Here is a 17,595-nt window from a genome sequence, read left to right as displayed (position 1 = left end):
TCTCCTTCATCATTCTACTATCCACGACATGCCCACCCTCATTCTTACAATATTAGATAATGACATATAAATTAAATATGATATATATCCAGTCATTTATCATTTTTATTATGACCATATTTGACTAAATATATGAATAACTATATTCCTTAAAAATTATTTGGCCAATATATTAAAATAAATTACCAGGTTGTATTACTTGACTTACAATTTGAATATTGCATGTACATGCTTTGGGCCTGACTGGCTTTTAAATTTACAAAACTAACCTTTAAGTTTTAAGAGTTTAAATGCATGGTAAATATCATTAATATGCTATGAATAAAATTTATTATCATTATAATTCCACAATTGTTAAGAAACTTTTAAAATAAAATAAAATTAAAAGATGAGTGGATATGGATTTAGATATTAAGATAGATCTAGATATGCTCCAGATCCGTCTTAGATCCGTACATTGATATCCAAATTCATTTTAAACTGACCAAAATTCGATCCATTGCCATCCCTAGTCGATGAAGCATCAACAACTGTTGTTTCCGACGATGATAGGTGTTGTTGCTGTGATTTGGGAAATTATTGCTTTTGTTCATTACAACATCGAGATTGCTAGACAATAGAAGATGCTGCTACTCGAAGCAAGATCCATGGTCGATCGTTAATGATTGAGCAATAAGAGATCGATGATGGAGGCCATAAATGCTTGGCTATGATGGAGGCTTGGTTGCAAGTGTTTGATGGAGAATTCGATGCAGGCCATAAAGAAATGTCTACTATTTTTAATTTAAATGAGGGCATTTTTAGAATATTATACTTTCAATGGGGGAAAATGGTCAATTCAAGGAATAAGAGATCGATTCTTACCTCCCCCTTGGGAATCTGTCTCCAATCTCAAATTAGTTTGGGCCCCATGACTCTGATTTTGATTTTTGCCTCTATTTTGTGAGGTAAACGTTATTAATGATTCCGACTTTAGTTGTCATATTCAGTATTTTTTTCTAAAAAAAAGTTGAATATTTCGATTTGATATAAAACTGAACACTCCTATTTGGTTTTCGGTTCAAAATTTTAAATTCAAGAACCTAATCGAAAAATTGAAAAAATCATTTTTAAATTAAAATAATGCCATGTGGCTTTCAAGGATTGGTTGGACCGAATTGGACCCTAAAAGAATTCAGTTTGATTAGGTTTTTTTTTTTTTTTTACTTTTGATTTGGTACTTTATGAGTAAAAAAACCGAATTGATTAATACTAAAACTGAACCGAATAGAAATATCCAAATTGATTTTTTAAAATTCCCATATTGAATTGAACCTAAAATTCACAAATCAAACTGAAATCGAACCGGTGTCGACCCCTGTCCCGATTCCCCAATTATGAGAGTAAACGTACTATACTATTGCCCAATCTAATAAAAAAGTTAATCCAATCTAATTTCGCCTTTCAAATGTAGCCTCACGGTTTAAGTTGAGTTTTGCGGTTGCGTTTTTTTAACCCAACCAAGCCATTGGGCGATTTGGGTTGGGTTCGGATTGGTCATGGGTTGCAGTACCTCTAGTCTAGTCATTAAAAATCCCAAAATGGCGCGCAGCTTCACTTATATGGGCGTCTGGGCCTCCGTTTGGGCCTCGTAGACCTGAATTAAACATACCGAACCCTACAAAACCCAGACCGGTCTATCTTTTTGCACCATCATATTTAATTAAATTACAAGAGCACCCATTGATATAACGCCACATTGCCCTAACTATAAAACATACTTCAAGTCCTCTTACTTAGTCTGTTCTGGCTAGGGTTTTTCTTTTCATTCGCCGTTCTCCAAAACCACAGAGCCTAGCAGAAGCGGCACGAAATGGTACGTCTCGAAACCCTAATTCTTTTCAACGATCTCTAGTTTAATTTCTATGCTCCTGATATTGATTCAGTTTAAGATTTGTGTATTAATTGTCAAATAAGTTTACATTGAATTGAAAATGAAAATCTCATGCGCTTAAGATAATTTAAATGGGTTTCTTTGTTATATTTCCGTTGTAATAATGAATTTAGTCACATTGGGACTGTTGGTTCTATAGGCTCCGAAGAGAGGAGGAAAGGTTGCTGCAGCACCAGCAAAGAAGAAGCCGGTATTTCTCCGATTACTATTTTGGGAATTTTTTATTTTTGTTTATTTGAGTGAGAGATGATGTTGATGTTAGTGCGCTCACTTGTTTGCCGATGTTGAAAATTTTAGGAGAAGGTTGTGAATCCACTGTTTGAGAAGCGTCCGAAGCAGTTTGGTATCGGTGGGGCTCTGCCGCCGAAGAAGGATCTTCACCGTTATGTGAAGTGGCCCAAGGCTATTCGTATTCAGAGGCAGAGGAGGATCCTCAGGCAGAGGTTGAAGGTTCCACCTGCTTTGAACCAATTCACCAAGACTTTGGACAAGAATCTTGGTAAGATTATATTAGATGGCTTTGCTTTCGCATTTCCTTGGATTTGCCTAACTGTCAATCCAGCAGATTTTATTTTCAAAACTGATATATTTCTTTTCTTTGTGGGTGAATATATTATGAACTTTTGGCATTGAGAATGTAAGAAAAAAGTGAAAAATAAAAAGAAAGGGCCTTTACATGAGAGTAATTGTGTGTAAGCTGGGAAGCTAAGGGTTGATTAGCTGTTGTGGTTATAATGCTGTGTCAATAGTCTTCATCTTTGCCATAATATGTCTGTTTTTAGTGTATCTATGTACCATGCAGCTGCGATTGTTCTGTCACTTATGATTAACTCTGAGCATTTCTGTCTTCATATTCTCAGAGACTAGAGAATTGAACTTGTAATAGCTTATCTTACTATTTCCATTGCATCCTGTTTGCAGCCTCAAGTCTTTTCAAGTTGCTCCTCAAGTACAGGCCTGAGGATAGAGCTGCTAAGAAGGAACGTCTTTTGAAGAGAGCTCAGGCTGAGGCTGAAGGGAAGACTGTGGAGGCTAAGAAGCCTATTGTTGTGAAATATGGCTTGAACCATGTGACATACCTCATTGAACAGGTAGACAAATTATTTTTGTTTATTTGTTTGCATGTGTTCTGTGTTTTGATTAATAGTCTCTGCAAGCCTCCATGAATAGTGTCTCAAACTAATTTAGATGCTTATTTGACTTCTTTGCAGAACAAGGCACAATTGGTTGTCATTGCTCATGATGTTGACCCGATTGAGTTGGTTGTCTGGCTTCCTGCCTTGTGCAGGAAGATGGAGATCCCATACTGCATTGTCAAAGGAAAATCACGTTTGGGATCGGTAAATATTCTTAATAGTTAGTGTGCTTGGTAGTTTCTTGATTATGGTTACTGATTGTGCTTAACTGCCTTTTGTACAGATTGTCCACAAGAAGACAGCTTCTGTATTGTGTTTGACAACAGTTAAGAATGAGGATAAGATGGAATTCAGCAAGATCCTTGAGGCCATCAAGGTATGTCAGAACTACATCTTTATAGAAAGTTATATACATGTTTTCAGCAGATTAAGAACTGCATCTCTGTGGTGTCATGGTTTTAAAATGATTATACATTAGATTGCGGCTCTATGGTGTACCTTAAAATATTTCTGATTTCTGTTTCAGGCTAACTTCAACGACAAGTACGAGGAGTTAAGAAAGAAGTGGGGAGGTGGTATTATGGGCTCCAAATCACAGGCAAAAACCAAGGCCAAGGAGAAACTTCTTGCCAAGGAAGCTGCTCAGAGGCTGACCTAGGATTTTGCTCAGTCTTAAGAGAGTCCCAATGTTTTGTTATTTCTTGTGCTTTCATCATCTTTTTATTTTAATGAACATGTTTCTATGTAGTCTCTTAGCATTTTACCTTATTAAGATTTTTAATTGAACTTCTGAACTGTTATATGTTTGCACCATTAGTATGTGCCTTTTTGATATGAGGAACTTATTGCAAGTCCACATTCCTATATAGATTTTGTGTGATCTTTTGTTGCAGCAATGTGATTGATTCCCCAGTTTTAATTTTTTTTTAATTAACATAGCCACACTGCCTTTTCTTGAGGATATTAGCTGTTAATGGAATGTGCTAATCTCATGGTTGAGGTTAAGACTTTTGGCTTTTGTTTTTCAATTGGTTAGAAAGCTGAAGCTGCAGGTACTTGTGCAAGTTTTGTGTTGTGGGTCAGCTAATGGTGGATACAACAGCTAATGGTAGCATATACTGAGAACGGTTGCCATGTGCATAAACTATCATTGAAATTGAATGGAAGTATTGCCAGAACTTTTACAAATATATGTTTATTTAAAGAAATTGAGAGGTTCAATATGTCGTTGAAAGGACAGATCCAATAATTGAGAACAAAAAAATAAATTGTGTTCTAGTTGCCTAATAATTTCTGCAAACGCGTTTGATGCATAAAATGTTCTTCAACCCAATCAGCAAGGAACTACTCCATCTATTTATAGAAAATAAAAATCAATTTACATAGGTCTTGAATGTTCGAGCTCAGGTTGCACTTGCCGAGCCACTAGCCATATTTCTTGCTGAGAAGTTCTCCATTAAAATTCTCTGCAAAGGAGGTCCATTTGTAAGAATTGTGAGAAAATTCAACAATTACCACTATGTTTCGAGCTCCGAAACTCAAAAAGACTTGTTAAGCAACACGAGGGCAGTCTCTTAATGCTTATATGATGCTTCATTATTTCTGTGGAGGACCCCGAGTAAAAATCAATTGCCAATTAAGTAATTCCTTGTTACTTAACCGCAGATCTGAAAGTTCTGTTAAGGTGGATTTAAGTATCTCAAGGCATTCTAGCAGCATAACACTCTTCTCTTAAGCTTATGGCGACATATTCCAACATCGAATATATCTCTTCCGAACATGGGTGCCTTCCATCTCCAACCATGAACTCATGTACAACATCATTAATCTCGATTACACTACAACCAGGGTTCTTGACAATATTTCTCTCTTTCATTAATCTCCTCATCTTACCGGCATCATCCCATTGTGCCTTCGCAGCATATATATTTGACATAAGAACATAGTTTCCATCATTGAACGGCTCCAACTTAATTAACCGTTCCATTGCAATCTCAGCCAACTCAACATTGGCACCATCATCGGCAGAAGCACAAGCAGTAAGCAAAGATCCCCACAAAACTGCATTTGGTTCCATTGGCATGTTTCTGATAACCTCATAGGCCTCATCCAGGAGCCTTGCCCTGCACAAAAGATCCACCAAGCAACCATAATGCTTGACATTGGGCTCAACCTTGTAATCCCTTCTCATGTTATAAAAAATCTCCTTTCCTTTCTCAATCAGCCCCGCATGAGAACATGCAGTCAAGACCGCAATCAATGTAACATTATCAGGTTTTATTCCACTCATTTGCATCTGCCAAAACATCTTTACCGCTTCCTCGCCACAACCATGTATTGCTAGTCCTCCAATAATAGAATTCCAAGTACAAACATTCTTCTCGAGCACAATCTTGAAAACTCTCAAAGCTTCTTCAATATACCCACATTTCGCATACATGTCAGTAAGTGCAGCACCAAGCTTGTCATTCAAAATAATGCAATTTTTATCAACAAACTCGTGCACCCATTTTCCCATCTCTGAAGCACCAAGGTTGGCGCAAGCCGATAACACAGACACCAAAGTCAGTTCATTCACCTCAACACCAGAATCTCTCATTTTACGGAACAAATCAATCCCTTCCCTATAATTCTTTTGCTTAACATGACCGTTGATCATAGCAGTCCAAGTAACCATGTTTTTCTCGGTCATTTGATCAAACAACAACTGGGCAGACTTGACATCGCCAAAATTACAATAAAAAGTTATCAAACGAGTGAGTGAATGTATCACCGAGTTAAAATCTTTGCTCTTGACAACGAGCGAGTGCACTCCTTTCACTTGTCGAAGATCACCACAAGCCTTTAAAAGAATTGGGTACGTGAAACTGTCAGGGTCCAGCCCATTCCCTATCATTTGTGTATAAAGTTGAATTCCTCTGTGGCCTAGACCAGCCTCTGCGTAGCCTCTAATCACGGTATTAAAAGCAAAAGTTGATGGGTTAATTATTTGGTTAAAAACTAAGTGAGCATAGGCAATTTGGGATGAGTTTACTAAAGATTCTATGAGCTTGGCTAGTTGGGTATCCGAAATGGTGCTGTTGTCAAAAGAAGCTTTAATGATTTGAGCTTGGACCTGCTTGAACTGCACTAAGTGGGTGCATTTTTGAAGTAAGGGAAGGTGGTGATGAGATTTAGTGGCGGTGTTTGAATTTTTATGCGAATTTGCTGAGTTGGTAAAGTGTGTAAATTGAGAATTTGGCACTAGCTGCTTGAGCATGTTTCGCAGTTGTTACTAAACTAGGAGACGCAGAAACAGAAATTGTTGTGAAGTTAGATGATGATTTATACCACAGCGAATATTGATTGAAGATTTCACAATTTGACATCAGAGTTGAAGGAAGTTATCAACTTACATATACCATGAATTCGCTACTGAACCCTTGTTCCAGTAGATTTTACCCTTTTTCAGCTGGTGTATATTTTTTAATTATATTTGAAGACTGTGTATTATAAGAATATGTAAATTTAAAATTTTAAACTCAATGTTGTAATATCTGTAAATTGTGATATAAAAAAAAAAATCACTTGTAGATTAATAGTATAAATAGCACAATAAAAAATAAATAAAGTAAAGTTAAATAGAGGGTCTACCAAGCAATAATAGATTAATTTCGCGTGTTAGTTTTTATAGAAAAAATTGCACAATAAAAACATTACATACTTCCCATTTTTGAATCATTCTTAATGAAAAATTATATACTGTAAAATTGTACAACAGGACAAGTGCACTGCAGATAATCAAGTTTAGTTCTTGATTTAATCACTCGCTCAATCTCATTTATGTGTTAATTAATTTATACTATAATCAAGTTGTTTGGCATAATTTATTTAATAGTTAAAAGTGCTTATTTAAACGTATAAATTTTTTTAATATTGTTTGATTATATTTTGGGCAAGATGTTTGGGAATTAAAATTTTTTTTTTTTACCTTTATTAGTAAAGCTCATATTTTAGATTTTTTAGGATTAGAGGTTATAAAAATGTTTTAAAACGATAAATTGTCTACAATACCCTTAATTTATTTTAAAATCTTATTTCATTTTTTTTTTCATAATATACCTTTAAAGAATTGCTATTAAATTGATTTTATAATTTTTAATAAAATTTTTTATTGACAGACAAACAACTCAAATATTTTTTGTAAAATCACTACTTATAAAAATTTTATTAATAAAAATTCTATTTAAAAAGCTTTACCAAAAGGAGCTTTTATCATAATATTGGCAACTCGAGTTGAACTAATGTTATTTGTTTCTGAATTTTTTTTCTGAAATAATGTTATTTATTTGATTTGATTTGTAGTATTTAGTAAAAAATTTCGACGTTATTAATGTTTGGTAATTTATATTTTAGGTGAAGTAACGAAAGTAAATCATAAGTGGGTCCCGAATCTAACATGTCAAAATCTGACTGGTGACTGACCTCACTTTTGCTACCTTATTATTTACCCAAGAGCCCTCTCGCTTGTTTTAAACCTATACAGAGCGAAATTTTTAGGTCGACTCCGACTCAATTCGTGGTTCAAGTCCGACATATGGAGATGCCACAATATGACCCGAATACTAAACCCGAATTCGAACTCTACACCATCCCAAGTCACTCCAGTAAGTCGCTCTTTAATTATAAAAGTTTCTGTTTGTCTCTCGAGAAAGTATTTTCTCGCGAAAATTAACTTTTTTTTTAAATTTTTTTTATTTTGTATAGGTTGGTTTAGATGGGACGACATTCACGAAACCGAGCGTACTGCCCTAAAAGAGTTCTTCGACGGGAGCTCAATTTCAAGAACACCGAAGATATACAAAGAGTACAGAGATTTTATGATAAACAAGTACAGGGAAGAGCCTTCGAGGAGGCTGACATTCACCCAAGTGAGAAAATCACTGGTGGGTGACGTTAGTTTGCTCCACAAGGTCTTTAGATTGTTGGACGAGTGGGGTTTGATCAATTTTGGTGCAGTATCGCGTGGTGATGATAGTGATAATAGAGACAGCAGCTTAGGGGATACAGAGCTTAAGAATCAAGTTAAGATTGAGGAAGGAGCCCCCAATGGTGTTCGTGTTGTTGCATTGCCCAATTCATTGAAACCCATTTCGGTTCCAAATTCTGGAGCAGATGGTAGTGGCAATGGTAAAGTGGTAGTGGCAGGTGAGACCGGGGTTAAATTGCCTCCCTTGACTTCGTATTTGGATGTTTTTGGTGATTTGGTGAAGTTGAAGGGGTTTAAGTGCGGTAGTTGTGGCGAGCAGTGTAATTCCGGATGCTATGAGTATAGCAAGGTATATTAATAACAGTTTACAAATGTTTGATTTTTTATTCTACTTAGCTTACAATGTAATCATAGTGGTCGCCTTGTTGGTTGTCTCTCGTGGTATTTACTTGATGTACTTAAAATTTGTGCTACTAACGGTTGTTTCTTGTAGCAGGTTATGCATCTGATTAGTTATATTAATTGATGGCTACTGATGGCATTAAATTTTCCACAAATGTTTATGACCATTAAAATTTCTATATATGAATGTCCAATCGTTGATTTTAGTTTTAATTTGGTTGGATATCTCACATTTATTCGGGGACTGATGATGCTATACATATTTAGGTGCTTCTGTGAAATACACACACACACACACACACACAAGGTGTCTGCGCTGAACCCATGGGTGGAGTAACTTTGATTACCAGGTTAAGAGTCATTCACGTGGTTTACTTGGTCATGGTGGTCCTGTGAAACTGGATATGCAGCTTATAGTATTTGAACTTGAATTTTGCTATACAAAATTACTATAATCAGTTTTGTATAATTTTGAGAGTTGAAACATCTGATACAACAGCCTCGATGGAAGTATCTGTTTATATTTAGTCCTAGACGTGGGATATGTGGAATTTTTTCATAAAGACCCACTGAAGTTATGTAAAAGTGTTTCTGTTCACTTTTCACATTTTTTTTCTTGATAGCTTTTGATTCCTTTTTAATTATGTTTTTCTTATCAGCAGGGTAGTTTTGTAATCTGTGAAAAGTGCTTCAAAAATGGAAATTATGGGGAGGACAAGTCCAAGGATGATTTCAGGTTTAGTGACCTAGGAGGAAACAGTCTTACTCATGGAGCTACTTGGACTGAGGCAGAAACTCTACTTCTTTTGGAATCTGTTATGAGGCATGGAGATAATTGGGAGCTTGTTGCTCAAAATGTTCCGACCAAAAGTAAACTTGATTGTATTTCAAAGCTTATTGAGCTGCCCTTTGGGGAGTTTATGATGGGTTCTGCACATGAAATGAATAGTTCTAGTTGCCCCACCGGGAGTCTGAATAGCTTAAAAGAAGGACAGTCAGCTTCATCTGAGAATCAAAATGATGTCAAAATGGAGGATCAAGTTCACGATCAGATGAATGAGAGCGAGCAAAATGGGGATGCTGCAACTGAAGAACCTCCTGCAAAAAGAAAACGCATTGCTCCCCTTTCAGATGGTGGTAGCTCACTGATAAAACAGGTAGGAGGCCTTGATTCTGTTCTTGACAATTTAGAACATTACCAGACTTTTCTTCTAATGGATTGTAGTGACGCTTCATTTGAGGTTCTTTTTACTTTGTTTCTCACTTGGAAAAGTTGAGTTTATTATTCAAACTTCGAATATGTTCAGTCATAGGGAGTTACAATGTTGTGATGATTGCTTTTGGTGCATACTATGGCGGTAGCATATGTTGACCAAAGGAAAAATGGAAAAAGAAATTAAAAAAACCTAGTTATGTGGTCTGTTCTGCTGATTACCATTTGGATTGACTTCTGGCTAGGAATTTTAGTTAATAAGACTTAATTGTTGGAAGTATTAATACATGAAGGGTAATGATTTTGAGATCTTAACGGTTTCAGACAATGCATGTGTTTTTTCCTTTTGACCTATTGTTTATTTTTATGATTTATTTATTTTTTAAATTAGGTAGCTCACATCTCAACTATGGTTGGCCCACACGTAACTGCTGCTGCAGCTGAGGCTGCAGTTGCAGCACTATGTAATGAAAGCTCATATCCAAGGGAGATATTTGACGGTGATGAGGATTATCTAGCTAATGGATTATTGTCTCCCACTATGGTTTCAGATCCAGAGAGGTTGATCATTTTGTTAATGTCTTTTCATTTTTCCCTATCATACTCCTAAGTTAATGGTTAGGCTCTTTCTTTGTTACTACAAATTGAAAGTTATTTTGTATTTTCTGTATTTCAGAGCACTTCAGGTTGATGCTTCAAAGATGGAGGAGAACCAATCAGGTATTTGTTGTAAATGAAATTGTGCAGAACTTTTTTGGTAAATTTTTAAAGGACTAAATTATAGAAATAGATGCTAGCTGTTCTAAAGATGCCTTTTGCAGATATTCTCATTTATTTCTTCATACCCCTTTGCTGAAGATTCTTGATATATCATATATGAACTTTCAGCTTGATATCTTTTTTTTTTCCTTTTCGGTCATTGTTGAACTTATGACCTTGACGTTTGGTTTTCCGTTGCTCAGTCTTTGTATCAGATTCTAATATTCTCATCCACATTTTTTTAATAGTTGGAGAGTTCTTTCCTTTAGTTTTCTATTGTTTACATTGTACCAGTCTTAATCTGAATCTATAAGATCTTACAGAAACTCAGGATGCATCCTCAGAGAAGAATGACGTACCTCTAAATTTACGAATTAGAACAGCAACAGCGACTGCTCTTGGGGCAGCTGCTGCTAATGCCAAGTTATTGGCTGACCAGGAAGACAGGGAGATTGAGCATTTAGTGGCTATCATAATTGAGACACAGGTGATTCTAAACTTTCTATTTGGTTTTCCTGTTGTTAACAGACTTGCGATTTTAGTGGGTTTTTAGCCCTTAAACTTTTTTTCTTTTGCATAAATGAATAATCATTAGATGAAGAAATTGCACTCCAAAATCAACTACTTTGATGATCTGGAGCTGATAATGGAGAAGGAATATAACGAGATGATGCAACTAAAAGAATGTCTCGTAGAAGAGAGGATTGACGTCTTAGAAAGGGCTCTTAAAACTGGTGTATCTAAATGGAGATCATAGTTCTGTAGATTGCTATCTGGTGGTGTACGTCAATGTAGATGTAGATCATTATATGTGTAAAGAAGCAGAAGCATCATAGATGAGGTTTAAAGATGTATTTGACAGGATTCAAATGCATGATTTATGTTCGATATTTTTCTTTCGAAGCAATTGCCAATTACGGCTGTGGAACACTGTACTGTTAGCTGGAATTTTTTGCAAAATTTTATGATTGCAAGCAAAGCATTCATGGCTGCATAACATTCACAATTTCTCTCTTCTATCAAGACAATCTGTTTGTATACATCTAAGATTTGCTCGTATTTCTACAATCTGTTCAGTCCCACGCTATATACGACGTTCCCACGCTATATACGACGTACAAACAAAGGAAATAAAACCAAGAAACAAACAATCAACTTTAATTTTCTGTACGGGAGATACTGATGAGCTACTTTTATATACTGTGTGGTTTTGTCCTTGTCTAGTGTTCTTAAGAGGAATGACCTGCGCATAGCATATCAGAAGAGCTATGAGCAAGATTTGATGAGTTTAAAACTTTGGAAGCTTCGTCCTTTAAAAAAGTTTGTAAAGAAGAAGCTTCTTGCTGGCTCCTGAGGAAGTTTCGGAGGAGTATTCAAGTTCCCCTTCACCTGTAAAATGGTTCGTCCTATCTGATGCTGGATGGAGTCAACAATTTTGGGATCAACAGGATTGCCAGAAGCGTCCGTGACAAAAAAGGTGTCTTTTACTTTTCTACCCATTGTGGATATTTCTGCTCTTCTGATGCACAAACCATATTCACGAAGTATCCTGGTAATATCCGAAAGGAGCCCAAAGCGATCATCTGTGTAAAGTTCCAGTTCAAGACCCTACAAGAAAAGAATAATTCTCTGCTTCAGTTATGCGATGAATACTGAAGGAAAATGATTGATTGATAAAGTGGTGAAAGTCTGAAACTAACCTCCGAGGCTCGCCTCTCAATCGCTGCTTCAAGACACGCCATAACACGTTGTCGTTCTGCTTCTGAGCTTATAGGGAACCCATCTACATGTTTGATGTAGTACTCCTACAAAATTGGTTTTGCCAAGTGAAGTTTAGAGGCACTAAAAGTCTACAACCACAACAGCAATCAAAATGTTCAGATGACAGATAGTTCGATAAATTCTAAATGCATCTGTCGATAAATTCTAAATGCGTCTGTGCGTGCTTGAATCATAATTTCTATGCAGTTACCTGATAAGCCTCCATTCTTCCTGTGACGACTGTGCCATGGTAAACCACATATTGCATGTCTGTTAGACAGCATACAGTGTCGAACAATAACTTTGGCCGATCTTTAGACCTTATTGTCACAGCTGTATAGTCTCTGTCACTACAATCCAGTATAGTCACATGAGGTCTGGAATTGTAGTTCGCACAATCAAGCCTCTCAAAATCCCTATCGGCAAACAACATTTGGTGCAATCTTCTTTCCCCGTGCAGTACCCTGGCTGAAGAAATCGACATGCTTGGTGTCCTCAAATCACCGTTGGTTCTTAAGACATTACAAAGAAGTTTCTTAATCTTTAACAGCCTTTTCTGGTCTTCAATTGCACAGCCTGATGATTGGTCCTTAACATGAAGCAATGCCGCAGCTCTAGCATTATGTGTCCAGATTTCGGCACTTACCACGCTGCAGCTGAGGTCTGTTAGGACAGCAGACACCTCTGATAGCAATCCAGGCCTGTCGGTTCCGGTTAATTCGATCGAGGTATACTCCTTAGAAGGCACTACACCAACAGAGCTTCTCATTGAATTTAAGAAACTTGCATTGGTCTCAACAGTCTGAGAAAATTGAAACAAATGGAGAACAATGTCAACAGATGTTTTCACATTTATACAATTGAGCATGATGTTGCTTACCGTTTTTATGTAACTGATGGTTGCCTGATCTCCAATCTTTTGTCCATTGATGTCAGTGACATAAAACACTGAAAAACCAAATTGCTAAGTCAGAAAGTTAAAAACCTTAAGGGGACAAATTTATATGAGTTTGCAGACTTACCATCCATTAAATATCCTCCATCAGAAGATATGTATGCTTTGGTAATAACAAGGTTAAGGTCTACTAGAAATTGGATTACTTCAAGTAAAATGCCATGCCTGTTGACACTATCCACCTAATTAGCAAAGAAGAGTACCGAATTAATAATTTGCATGAACACCATTTATGCAAGCAGAAGAAAGTTAATTTGCAATTGTTACCTGTATAACAGTGGCATGCTCACAAACATCATTGTCAATCACAACTCTGAAACAAAAGAAATACACATAAAAATTGAAACCAACTTGAAGATGGTAGATAATTCAAACAAATATTGCAAATAACTTTGTTGGGTACTTACCTTGGTGGGTTCATTCTCCTGATAAGCTTTGCAAATTCATCATCCATTATTTCAATTCTCAAATTCCCTGAAAACAGGAGACAATCGAAGTAACAAAACACACTTGTTGATTGTTATTTTTGCAGCGTGACTCGAGAACTGAAAATATAGTGAAGCGTTTAATTCGTTTATATATAGATAAAATAAAGTAGCGGACATGAGCAGTAAACAGAGGTGACTGTTAATTTGCCCAGAAATAGTAACGTGCAAACATTGTGGTGGGTACGTGTTCGTTTGTGATTGGTCAAAATTAACAGTTAGGAGTTAGGACGTTACTTGGGTTGGCCAAAAGTGAAGCTGACGAGCTGGGTGACTCTACTGTGCGCGCGCGGATTCTAATCCACGTGATATGATGATGTGGCATTCTAGTAGTATCATGCGCCATTATGCACTTCTAAATTCTTTTACATGAAGTCATAGGTACTATTTTCTTTTTTTTTTTTTTAGTTTGAAGGGGTTTAAATATAAATATGTAAATAATATGTTTATTTTTCTTTTATTAATATCTTAATATAAGTTTCATTTTATTTGTTTTTATAAATAAAAAACATCTTAAATATGTTATTTGACATTTATTTCCTTATAAATCAAAACAAAAAAGAATTAAAGTTTATAATTTAGGAAATAAGTATATCTAACAGAGATATTTTTATAATATTATACTTACTTCTTATTCAAATAATTTTTTATTCAAATAAAAATCACAAAAAAATATTTTTTCTATTTAGATGTAAATGTCTAAAAATCATATATAAACCACAAAAAAATAAACAAGTAATTTTTTTTTAAAAAATAAAATCTAAAATTAATAAATTTCAGACTTAACACATTTAATAAATAAGTCCTTTATTATCTTTCTCTATAGGTACATATGGATTTTTACTTGCCTTTGACAAAATTTTTTTACATCTATGTGGATGGATAAATCCGATTAGATTTGTGAAATCCGATTAGATTTGTGACAGATCATTTTGTGTCCACAAATGGATTAATTGCTCACGACAACAATGTGATTATTGGATGATGAGTGTGTCTGTATATTATTAGAATGTTACCGAATACTAAGTAGTGGATAAGGTTAAAGATAGGATATTAAAGGTATATATGAAGAAATATAGAAAAACAATTATGTTGAAAATCGAAATGGTTATCTACTTGAAAAACCTAGAGATATGAGAATATCAACTTATATCTATCTATCGATCTTTCCTTAAAAGGACAAACCCATGAAAGCGACTACAGTGATAGAGAAACTATAAACGTGGCTACATCAAGCAGTGACAAGTTGTGCACGTTCAATCAAATTCTTTCTAGATTTAGTAGTTGAAGAAATTGGGTGTTTACAAATATCTCATTAAGCTCTTTTTCGATGGTACCTAGGCTTACTACTCGTGATGATATATTACTAAGAAGGTCTTTGGTGTTATTAGAAGATTATTTCATATTTATTCACTTTTTATTAAGCGTGTGCGAAGAAAATGAGTAAAATAGTATTCAATATGTTTCCCCCTCAGAAGAAAACTTGATTTCTCATTTGTATTATGACAGTGTTAAGTGAGTTCAGCTAGCATTATCATTGGTATTATGATATTTTAAGAAGAGCACCCACAATTTAGGTGAAAAAAATCAGGCAAATAGTCTCAAACGGGGAAGCCGATTTGACTTGGGGTATGTTTGGGGTTGAATTTAGACAACTATAATTTAAAAATTACAGTATTAAAAGTGTTTGGTAAACATTATCTGTTGTATCTTGAAAGCTAAATTAATTTGATTTTATACTTGTAGATGAAAATTTTATTATAGCTCTATTAATTTTGTCAAAATTATTTTTAAAAATTGCATTTGCTATATACTATTTCTTTTATTTCATAATTATATTTTTTTTCCACAACAATTGTATCTTTTACAATACAATACTTTAATACTGCATAGGGCTCATTCCCTTGATTAAGAAGCAGATCTATGCACTAAGCTGAAATGAATCAAGAAATTTAATAGTCTTCAATGAAATATGGCCCGTATTTATTTATTTCTTCTATTACAGTCTCTTTAAGTTTGTTGTTTATTTATTATAACTCCATCAAACTGAGTCCTATCCACCATTACTTACGGTGAAAGCAAGAAGTTAAAGCTTTCAATAGATCTATCAGGCTCATTCCCTTTGAATGGAGGTAGTTATAATGAGAGCAGATTCCTAAGTTAATGTTCGACAGACTTCTGAGTTGTAATACAAAGTCTAAGTATCTAAAATCTCAGAGATTTTTTTTATTTTATATTATAATATATCTGTATATTATAACAATTTGAAACAAAAAAAATTGTAATAGAGCGAGAAGTTTAATTTGGGTAAGGTCGCATGAGTACATGGCCCATGAATAACCAAAGAGAAGAGATGGTGCTTTGCTGTGAATAATGGGGCCTATGATGGATTGATGTTGATAGCTTAATACTGATGCAGCTCTAGACATGGCGTATGAGTGCAAATTAGACAAGATTATTTGGAGGCCGCGATAGATTCTGTGTTTGTTTGATACCATGCACAAATATTTTTCATTTGTTTCCCTAAGCTTATATTATTGGTAGTTGAAAGTTTTGCACACATGTTTACTTGTTTCCTTTGGAAGAACAAAAATGGGGACAAGTAACTGCTGCTGCTTTAATTTTGCCTGATTTATCACGAGCAATCATGTTGCCACTAATTTCTTAGTGATGCTCACAATATTTTTGTGATCATGAGCTTGAGCCTCAAGAATTCTCATCACTTTCATGGGTAAAGAAAAGGCTCTTAATTAGCTCCTTAATTATTGATCAACAAAGTTGAAACCAACAAGTGGGATTAATTTTGTGTGCTTTTTCTTCTTCATGGACTTAGTTTCCTCTCTTTATTTCTTGTCTTTTGTCCGGTTATTCAATAACTTACGTTATTTTCTTTAGAGTAATAATAAGCTTACAAAATTAGAATCCAAAATTTGTATCTTAAATGACGTAACGCCAATCAATGATTGCAATAAGATTATGTAAGCATATTACTACTCTTTTCTTTGCGTGCTCAGCCCAGGCAAATGCAGAACTTTCCCTGGGAGCGAGCCGGTCGCACAAGTAGCACTGAGAAATTTTTGCTGTAAAGCCTTTTTGCATTCGGCAATCCATTGAGGAAGTGTGCATGGATTGAGTTGGATCCCAAATGCACAATCCCCGAAATTTGCACCGAAAACCAAGACCCCTATCATCATGGTTATCAAAATCAGAGCCATCCTCTTCATCCCTTCACCTTCCATTGAAAATTGAAACACCCAATTGAGTGTATGGTATCTTTCTTTTTGGGCACTGATATTCAAGTGTCTTGGAAAAGAACCAACACAGATTATTACCTATTTATAGGGAGAATAAGAATCTAAAATGATTCTCCCCATTGGCTAAGACATTAAATTTAAATGAAAAGGTGAGAAACCACACCATTGAGCAATAATAATAATGTAGCTATATATAGTTTTAAACAAGTTGATCAATCCCATTATGTTTCAGTGTTTTCTGCTTACTTATACACCCACCAAATTTGCAAATAGCCACTTTTCTCTATGATTAGTGAATCTCAACAAATTAGAGATTAACATATGGCTTCGACCAAGTGTGCTGTCATTTCCAGGTGTAGACATTTGATTCTTTAATTAGCTCTCTATCTACCAGTTTAGGTTAAAAAATTTCATTCATATATAGGCCACCACTTTCTGCAATGATGCTACTCAACAGAGGGTGCAATATCATTCTGTCTGCTTACGTTGAGCAATTATTATAAATATTTCATAGTGTTCCCTTTGATAAAAACATGACACTCATTTTTGCAAATGCTACTGTTAGAATTACTTGCATACTTGCTCAAACACATGCCTGCTACCCTCATTATTGGGCTGTTCGAGGATCATAATTTTGCTAATGAGATACCAACTTACTATCTATTTGTGTGGTTCGAAATGATTTAAATGCAGCCACTATATCTTCAAAATATACCTTATCTACCACC

At 35.2% G+C, this 17,595-nt stretch overlaps 4 protein-coding genes across 7 annotated transcripts; 2 read left to right on the top strand and 2 right to left on the bottom strand.

Annotated features, from left to right (window-relative positions):
- The first annotated feature begins 1,705 nt into the window (after positions 1 to 1,705).
- LOC102626082 (60S ribosomal protein L7a-2) lies at positions 1,706 to 3,937 on the top strand. Its single transcript, XM_006493179.4, has 7 exons — positions 1,706 to 1,855; positions 2,073 to 2,123; positions 2,231 to 2,432; positions 2,855 to 3,024; positions 3,145 to 3,273; positions 3,353 to 3,445; positions 3,596 to 3,937. The coding sequence occupies exons 1-7, from the start codon at positions 1,853 to 1,855 to the stop codon at positions 3,725 to 3,727; spliced, it is 780 nt and encodes a 259-aa protein (XP_006493242.1). The 5' UTR covers positions 1,706 to 1,852; the 3' UTR covers positions 3,728 to 3,937.
- Positions 3,938 to 4,768: 831 nt separating this feature from the next.
- On the bottom strand, positions 4,769 to 5,965 carry LOC102625792 (pentatricopeptide repeat-containing protein At5g66520-like). Its single transcript, XM_006493178.3, has one exon. The coding sequence runs from the start codon at positions 5,963 to 5,965 to the stop codon at positions 4,769 to 4,771; it is 1,197 nt and encodes a 398-aa protein (XP_006493241.2).
- Positions 5,966 to 7,548: 1,583 nt separating this feature from the next.
- On the top strand, positions 7,549 to 11,418 carry LOC102625519 (SWI/SNF complex subunit SWI3A). 2 transcript variants are annotated; one of them, XM_006493177.3, is made up of 7 exons: positions 7,549 to 7,715; positions 7,816 to 8,387; positions 9,103 to 9,597; positions 10,045 to 10,214; positions 10,330 to 10,373; positions 10,736 to 10,899; positions 11,008 to 11,418. In XM_006493177.3, the coding sequence occupies exons 1-7, from the start codon at positions 7,646 to 7,648 to the stop codon at positions 11,167 to 11,169; spliced, it is 1,677 nt and encodes a 558-aa protein (XP_006493240.1). In that variant the 5' UTR covers positions 7,549 to 7,645; the 3' UTR covers positions 11,170 to 11,418. The 2 variants fall into 2 exon arrangements, with proteins under 2 accessions (XP_006493240.1, XP_015381042.1); XM_015525556.3 differs by having other exon boundaries at positions 9,100 to 9,597.
- Positions 11,409 to 13,701, bottom strand: LOC102624849 (ACT domain-containing protein ACR6-like). 3 transcript variants are annotated; one of them, XM_006493175.4, is made up of 7 exons: positions 13,536 to 13,701; positions 13,396 to 13,441; positions 13,196 to 13,310; positions 13,054 to 13,121; positions 12,385 to 12,975; positions 12,113 to 12,217; positions 11,409 to 12,020 (listed from the first exon to the last, which is right to left on the bottom strand). In XM_006493175.4, the coding sequence occupies exons 1-7, from the start codon at positions 13,580 to 13,582 to the stop codon at positions 11,679 to 11,681; spliced, it is 1,314 nt and encodes a 437-aa protein (XP_006493238.1). In that variant the 5' UTR covers positions 13,583 to 13,701; the 3' UTR covers positions 11,409 to 11,678. The 3 variants fall into 3 exon arrangements, with proteins under 3 accessions (XP_006493238.1, XP_006493239.1, XP_024949200.1); XM_006493176.4 differs by having other exon boundaries at positions 13,196 to 13,293; positions 13,536 to 13,700; XM_025093432.2 differs by having other exon boundaries at positions 12,385 to 13,121.
- Positions 13,702 to 17,595: the final 3,894 nt, after the last annotated feature.

The sequence above is a fragment of the Citrus sinensis genome, chromosome 4, assembly GCF_022201045.2.
Source record: "Citrus sinensis cultivar Valencia sweet orange chromosome 4, DVS_A1.0, whole genome shotgun sequence".
NCBI classification, from domain to species: domain Eukaryota; kingdom Viridiplantae; phylum Streptophyta; class Magnoliopsida; order Sapindales; family Rutaceae; genus Citrus; species Citrus sinensis.
This window is presented reverse-complemented; position numbering and strand designations above follow the sequence as displayed.